This window comes from Panthera onca, chromosome E2 (genome assembly GCF_046562875.1).
Source record: "Panthera onca isolate mPanOnc1 chromosome E2, mPanOnc1 haplotype 2, whole genome shotgun sequence".
In the NCBI taxonomy this organism is placed as follows: Eukaryota; Metazoa; Chordata; class Mammalia; order Carnivora; family Felidae; genus Panthera; species Panthera onca.
In genome coordinates this window covers 47,601,803-47,609,956 of record NC_138353.1, presented here as the reverse complement: position 1 = coordinate 47,609,956, position 8,154 = coordinate 47,601,803, and the positions used below count along the sequence as shown (strand labels likewise).

The following is an 8,154-nucleotide window of genomic DNA, read 5'->3' as shown; positions in this document are numbered from 1 at the left end:
TTCCCATCTGCCCCAATGCAGACTGGATGAGGGCTCTGGCTCCACCTGGGCTAAGCATGACGTGGTGAGGAGGGGGTGCTCTGAAACATCCCCTTGCCCGGAGAAGTTGGGGAGGAACTCTCCTCACCCATCTGGTCCCCGTGTGCTGGAACAGCTACTGCTGCTGGTGTCTGGGGAGTCAGAGGGTCTAGCACAGTAGAAAGAAGCTTTTCCTAGAGCGGCCTTCAGCTCCGCCCTGACTTCCTTCAACACCAAGGACTAACCGGCAGGTATCTGGCTTCCGCTCCTTCCTTAAACTCCATGCACCTTTCTCAGGAGGCACAGCACCCTCCAAAGGCTGCACAAAACAGGAATGGGGTGCAATCCTTCCAGGCACAGGACAGGACAGTGCGGGCCTTCAGGCAACCCTGAGTCAAAAACGGCACCGCTTCTGTCTTCACATGGGTCCCAGGCTCCAGAATTCTACTCCGGGACCAGCTGGGCATGCCAGCATCCTCTTACTGCAGATGTCCCCCCATGACCTGGAGAGGTCTTCTGAAGACCCCCCAAAACACTTGGCCCCAGAGGAGCCACAAATGCTGCACTGCCCAAAGGCTAAGGCTCCGCCCACAAGCCCCCCCCCCCCCCCCCCATCCCACAGCCTTGTCTTCGAATAGCCCATGGCCTTGGGTGGAAGTGAAGGACAGGCTTAGCGAGTCCAGCAGACAGGAGGTGCCTGGATTCTGTGGGGTAACTTTACAAGTGGGGTACTTAGCCCCTTTTCAGAACAACAAGAAAAATTCCTCCCGACACCCTATGTTAATGTAATAACTACCTTCTAATTAAGCACATACCACCACCAGGATTCTTGCTAGCTAATGCCTTGACTACATTATTTTTGGTCTTTACGCTGACTTTGTGTGGCCAGTATCACCTTTATTACCTCTATTTTTCCTAAGGTTCAAAGAGGTTAAATGGCCTGCTCAAGGCCCTCAAAGTGGGTTTGACCCCACAGCTTTCTGACCCCAGAGCAGAGCTTATAAGTCCTAAACATCACTGCTCCTGCAGTACTTGGCTGGGGACAAAGGACAAAGGGACTTGCTTGGGTTTTACAGCCCTCTCTGTCTGAGATGGCCCAGGAATGGGCCTCTCAGAAAGACTCTAACCATGCATCTAAAATGAATGATGCAGGCTGTCCCAATGCAGAGCTGGAGGTCACCGGGGCCACACTACAGTCATACCCAGGACCTCCCCCGTCAAGCCAAAGTACCCCCCTCATACCCAACCCCCATCTCAGCAGCTCTGAAAAGTACAAAGCAGGAGATCCACTCTCTCCTCCTCACCAGGAAAACCAAAGCAACAAGGAGGTACCAGGGATGAGTTCTCTGACCCCACACATCTGAGAAAGGGGAGGAGCAGGAGGTGAGACAGAGGAGCCCAAGGGACAGCATCAAAGCTGGAAGGGGCTGAGCCTGGCCCCTGTGGGGCTGTACAGCACAGTGAAGAGCTCCTGCTTAGCCTTCCCCTTGGCCTCCCTCTGGGGTTGGCCCCTTCAGGAGCCGTTCACCACTCCAGAAGATGGATGCTGGCCAAAGAATATCTTGCCAAGCTAATCACAGCTGATCTCTGGCTCCATGAAGGGCAGTGGGAACATCAAGTCATTTAAATCTCAGAGCAATTCTAAGAAGTAAATACTCACATTCCCATTTTGCAGAAGAGAAAATTTGAGACACAGATAGGTTACATAATTTGCCCAAGGTCACACAGCTTATTCTAGGATTCAAACCCTGGGCACCCAGATTCTAGAGTGTCTGCTCCTAACCAATGAACAATCCTGCCCCCCCGGGGGCAGTACAAAAGAGACCCACTGGCTTTGGTGAACTTCTCAGCTCAGGACTCTCCTCTGGCACAAAGGCGAGGGGAATGCATACAGTCCTCAAAAGCTGGCTTTTTCTGATTCCTCTCTCCCAGTCTGTTCCTGCAAGAAACTCTGAACACATTTGCTCTGAGCAAAATCAAGTGGTGTGGGGACCTTCACTCTGTATTTCTCCTTCAGTCTCGCTCTAGGCTTGTCCCTCCCTCCAAGGGACAACCTTCCCCCTCTGTCTCCTCCTGGCTCCTCTGCCCCAGCGACCTCCTTTTGATTCTCACTTACCTCCTTCTCTTTCGCTCTCCCTTCGGAAGGCAGTTCAGCTAACACTCATTAGTACGTGTTAATGAGCATCAATCCATTTCTCAGTCGCTCAGCAGGAGAGGGGAGAAAGGAGGGACTAGCAGCTGCTCCAGGGGTAATGGGTGCACAGGCCTAGGGGCTCAGGAGCTCAGGCTACTGGAGAGAGTGGGGAGAGAGCCTAGTGCCCAGCTTGGGGAGTCCTGTCTGCTGTTCTCAGGACTCTGCCCTCAGCAGCTGTTTCTGTTTTCTCTGAGACCAGCACAGAACATTCCTAGGTCAGCAATGGATATTCTCTGCCCACTGGCCTAGGCAAATTCCCATCATGTCCTTAGGTGGGTGCGGTTAAGACCCAGCACCAGGAGGTAGTTCTGCCACTCCTTGAAGAACTGTCTAAAAGCCCCCAGAGCCTGTCCAGGAGGAGGCAGGTAACCAGGGCACAGAGGGACTTGGGGAGGGCAACAACCAAGACCCCAGGGGGACAGTGGAAGCCCCTCCTCCACTCCATCTGGATCTTCCCTGGGTGTCCCTGATTCCAGCCGCTCCCCCCACCTCCAGAGCCTTGAGAATCCTTGGCTTCTCCCCAATATGCGCCCCATTTAGGGACCATGAGAGTGTGGGGAAAGAGCTGGGTTCAAATTCTAGCTCGGGCCCCTCTTTGCTGTACAAATCATGTAGTCATTTGAAGTCTCAAGTCCCCTCCTCGGAAAATTAGTCCCTGTTCTTCCTGTTGTGTAAGGGTCAGACGGGAGCAGGCATGAGAGACACCCAGTGAACCGTGAAGTGCAGATGCTATTTGTCAAGCTTACATTATTATTACTATTAGTCGTGCTGCGGCTACTACCCTTATTACTATTGCTACTGCTAGTAACAATACCTGGTAGCTGTGCTGAAGAAGGTCAGAGAGAGGCAAGAGCAGCCTCTCCCCGCTCTTTGCACCGAAGGGCCCCTGCTTCCCTGGCCTGGCGGCGAGCGGTCTTAGCGCCCACGTGCGCGTCCCCGGCGCTCCCCGCGCCGCGCGCCCACTGGCCGAACCGCTGCGCGGCCGCCGCCCGCCGAGACCCGGGCTGATTCTCTGAGCGCGCGCGCCCCCTGCTGGCGGCCGGGCGCGGGCGCAGCCTCCGGACTGTATATAAAGGCAGCGTGGCGCGCAGGACCTGGCCGAGTGCGGGAGCGGAGCCGGGCGCAGGGACAGCGCTGTGCGCCTGAGGTCTCCGAGCCGCTCGCCATGGCTAGCCCGCAGCAGCAGCCCCCTTACCTGCACCTGGCCGAGCTGACGGCGTCCCAGTTCCTGGAAATCTGGAAGCACTTTGACGCAGACGGTCAGTAGATCTCTCAACTTCTGTGCCCATTGGCCCCCAGGGAGCCTGCGGTGGAGGGGAAGGGGACTTTGCTGATGCGGGCAGGTGTACGTTGGTCCCTGGGGGTGTTTGGGTAGCAAAACCTTTTGAGGTCGGGGTCTGGAGTTTGGGAAACACCTGGCTGCTCTGGTGACAACTGTCAGCAACTTTTCTTCCCTGACATAGACGGCAGAGAGCCCACCAGCTTCTGCAGCCTCATTCTGGGCAAGTTGGAGCTTTCCCAGGGAGGAGGCCTGGGCCAGCAAGGCTCCCCATGATTCCCCCTGCCATCTTACCTTCCCCGCCTTTCTCTTCAAGGTAATGGCCTGCCTTCAGCTGCTGCAGCCACAGGTCTCAAAAGCCCACTCGTTTCTTTCTTGAGGTTCCCCTTTTGTTTAATACTAGGTTACCCCCCACCTCCTCCCCGACCCCCGTCACTGTCCTGGAGGCTGAGGCGAGCTGGGGGATACCGAAGGGAAACCCCTGGCCTCCCCAGAGTGATTGGCTGGGAGCGGGAGTGGAGAGTGACATCGGGGCCCTGAACACCCCTTGGGCTTCCTTTGCCCATTTCCCATCCTCCCTGGGCAGACGAGTCCCGTACACAGCAGCAGTAGGTGTGGTGGGGGCAGGGGTGAGGTACAAACCTGACATTCCCTCATGGTGATAATCCTGGGTGCTTTGGGTGACACCATCTCTGGGTGGGGGAGGCACAATCTTAAATGCAACTGAGATATCGACTTACCCAGAAATCGAGGGCTGGACTGAATGACCTTTGGAGGTGGCTCTCAGCGCTGGCATTCTAAGAGTCTATGAATGGTCTGATTCCGGCATAAAGTGAGGCCCCCCTTCAGGAGCTTCTGATATCACTAGAAATGTTTTCTCCACCACTCCAAAAAAAATTAAGTGATCTGATTCCCTTCTCTGAATTCCCGGCTGGGGTTGGCATCCAAAATGTTCTGGCATCTCAGACCATTGGCAGGGTGGTGGCTCAGGGTGTTTATCCTGGGATTGACAGTGAGGGGGATGGGAACCAGAGAGAGGATCAGTCCCTGGTTCACTTAATTCTTCCCTCCTCCTTTCCTCACCTCCCTAGAGCATGAAAATGACAAAACAGAGGCCCTCCGCCCATAGCGCTTGGAGAGGCAAAGGTTAATGTCCAGGGATGCTCATTAGTAAAGTTTTGTTTTCTTGGAGCCAAGCAAAGGACTGGGTGAGCAATACCTGGGCTAGGACAGTGATCTGCCTGTGAATTACTGAAGGAGGTGGGTAGACTGTTACATCTGTAAAATGGGGCTAAGGAGGGGTTGTACTTCCAATCCCCAGCTTGTGCCATAAAACTCCCTTGGTGAAAAGGGCTGTAAGGTGCAGCCTCTTAATATTCCAGATGACGTGCACCTTCCCTAAGGATCCTTCTGCCAGTTTATCTGCACCAGAGACTTTCAGGATTCAAGGAAAGTTACCAAGTGGCCAAGGTTACACCACCGGCCTCCTGCCAGATGAGTCAGCTATAATAAACAGAGGACTCCATAGATCTACTTCCCCCCTGTGCTCGGGGGGACAGCCAATAGCACTCCCAATAATCAGGCGACTCCTTACATTTATCTGAGACCTCGTACTGTTCAATATACAATCACACCTTCTTGAGTCCCACACTGTGAGGCTGCTGGGCAGTCGCGGTTCTCCTTGTGCGGACAAGGAACCAGACACAAGGCGTGAATTCTCTGAGGTTGTATAGCAAGGTAGTAGTGGGGCTGGTTCCTGGCCAGTGTTTATGCCCTACTTTTTGGACATGCGTTTGGGTTGGAAGAGGGTTTTTTCCATGATGATAGGTACAAGTTGCCCTCTCATTTGCCCACAGAAGAGCCTCCACAATCCGCAGGCTTGGAGGTGATGGACGGTTCCTTTAATCTCAGAAATGGGTCCTTGTCTGGGCTGGAGCATAGCTAAGGTAGCACTGGACACAATAGTCTTGAAAGGCCCCCAAAGCCATTGTGCCTCTGGCTGTCTCCTCCGAAATGAAAGGGGAGCTAAATGCTTGCTTCTTGGTTCCTTGTCCACCAGACACCCCGTTGCCCTCTCTGGTCATGGCCTCAGGGAATTCCCAAGAAAGGGCTGCAGACCTAACAGAGAAAGAAGACAAAAGGGCTTAAAATGCCAGAGATGGCTCAGAGGTGCTTTAGAAAAATGAGGATATGGTCAAGTTAGCATTCTACTAAAGAACCCAGAATTATTAGGCTGTGGGCTGCCTTGCTCCATACCTTCCTTACCCTACCTGTCCCGCATACCGAAAGGCTACTGGGGAGGCCCCAGTAGCTCCCTGCACTATCTGCTCCCCCACCAGCACCCCGCTTGCTAAGTCTGGCTTCTATTTTCATCTGGGGGTTTCTTCCTGATACAGAGTCCCCTGCCACTCACAAACTTAAAGAGCTCTGGCAGGCCTCTCTTTTGCAGCTCACAGGTCCCTGGAGCCCAGTTAGGCACAGCCACCAGGGGCAGGGAGCCACCGCCCCACTCCTCCTGGACCCCCTAGGAAACAAAGACAAGGAGATCTAGGAGAAGCTGAATGCCAAAGAGAGTGGAGATGATGTGGGGGGCTCTGACTCTAATTCAGCCTATTCCTAACCAGGAGAAAGAGTCATCCTGGTGACTTTGCCCTAAGAGTTAGAGTCTTTTCAAAATCATCATCAGTCTCATGGTGGAGGAAGGAAGGAGTGGGTGTTTGGAGAGAGAGAGAAATTGGGACTCAGAGAGTCAAAGTTCTTTGTACAAGATCACACAGCAAAGTTGGGGGCGGGGGCCAGGAATCCTGTACCATCCCTGAACCCTTCCTCCTCAGTCACCCAAGTTCACGCATTTGGGGGAGATTCAGATGTCATCTCTCAAAGGCAGAGGTAGGAAAGACAGTAGCCAGGCACACCGTATGGCCCACGTGCCACTTCCACGCTCTGAGTGACCCTTCCATGGCCCTGTATATCTAAGTCCACTGCCCTGTTGTTACCTGCTCACTTCTTTGTCAGGAATATCCTCACTCTGCAAGATTCAAGCAGCTGAGTGGTTCTGATCAGACAGGCCACCAGCCTCCTGTTCTGCTAGTGGGAATTTCCATGGAGAACCAAGTCGTGGCCCTAAAGGGAAACACCTTAGCTTTCAGAAGCAACTGAAATCATAGGGTAAGATGGACTCTCTCCCAGAGGCCAGCAGACATCCCAGATCCAAGTAGAGAATCCCACTCACCCTAGGAATCTATCTGACATAGGTACACTTGTACCTATGCAAAAAGTGGTATGAGAAGGAGTCTCTTACTGAGTTCTTTGGAATACTGAAAATTTGAGGGGGAATGTGCTTCATTAGTGAGGAGAAAAATGAATTGCGCCAGTCTTTAGAGCAGAATATTATACAACCAAGCAGAGTGAGGTGGGTCTTTTGTACTGCTGTGGGAAAATGTCCAAGATGTACTATTAAGATTTTTTTTATGGGGCACCTGGGTGGCTCAGTTGGTAAGGCGTCCAACTTCGATTCAGATCATGATCTCATGGTGTGTGAGTTCGAGCCCCATGTCAGGCTGTGTGCTGACAACTCAAAGCCTGGAGCCTGCTTCAGATTCTGTGTCTCCCTCTCTCTCTGCTCTTCCCCCACTCTCTCTTTCTCTCTCTCTCTCTCTCTCTCTCCCTCTCTCTCTCTCTCTCTCTCTCACACACACACACACACACACACACACAAATAAACATTTTAAACATGTAAAAAGAAAGATTTTTTAAATGGTAGCTGGATGATTATAGTATGACCCCATTTTCATTATTTATGAGGCAAGTTGCTGGAAGATACTTGACAGAATATAACATAGACAATAGAGAACAGTGGTTCTCTCTACAGACTGGCTGAGATAAAATTAAAAGGCATTTGCTTTTACTAAGTTAATTTCTGTCATGTTTGAAAACTGTATAAGAGTTTGTGTTTCTTGTGTTCATCTGGCAAACAGTAAAGATGTAAAAAGTTATTTATCTCCAGTTGTGGGAATCTGCCCAGACTCTTCTGGGCATTCGTCTGCCTCCAGATGGCCCTGGTGACACGGGGTGGTTCTCAAAGCCTCTTGCAGAGAGGAAGCTGTGTTCCCTATCTGTGTGGGCCTGCAGACCTTTGAAAATTAGGGAGAGGGAGGCCCTGCCCTTTCTTCCCTGCTCTGCCCTCCTACACCCAATGGGAGTGACAGAAACATCCCTAAAACACACGCACCGCGAACACCCTCCAACCCGAGCGCCCAGGCAGGCTCTGCCAGAGTGTGGGTCACTGCTAAGTTTGTGACCTGCAGGGAGCTAAGCCATAGGGCCTCACCCAGGTGGAGAGAGAGGACTGGGCCACTCGCAATGAAATACTAAATGAAGGCTCCTGGAACAGTGAAAAAAGATACTTTTTTTTCCCAAACAGGGTTACAGAATATCCGGTATATATTATTTACACAAATACTACAACATTTACAATGCACTATAACTGTGCTATTCATAAGGTGACTATAGGACTCATAAAAACGACCACTTCTTGGCACAAAAAAGTCAGAGGCATCTGGTGCAGGGAGCCAAGTTCAGAGTTATCTGAGGGAGGCTTTCTTTTACCCGTCAAGCGAATCTCTGTCAGGTCCATGTGTCCATCTGGGAGAGCAGAGCACAG

General features: G+C 52.3%; 1 protein-coding gene across 1 annotated transcript in view; it reads left to right on the top strand.

Annotated features, from left to right (window-relative positions):
- Positions 1-3,304: 3,304 nt before the first annotated feature.
- Positions 3,305-8,154, top strand: part of CALB2 (calbindin 2) — a 28,908-nt gene continuing 24,058 nt past the window's right edge. Inside the window, exon 1 of the mRNA XM_060650197.2 lies at positions 3,305-3,471. Within this exon, the coding sequence (XP_060506180.1) occupies positions 3,378-3,471 (94 nt within the window). The 5' untranslated portion in view covers positions 3,305-3,377. The remainder of the gene's footprint in view (positions 3,472-8,154) is intronic.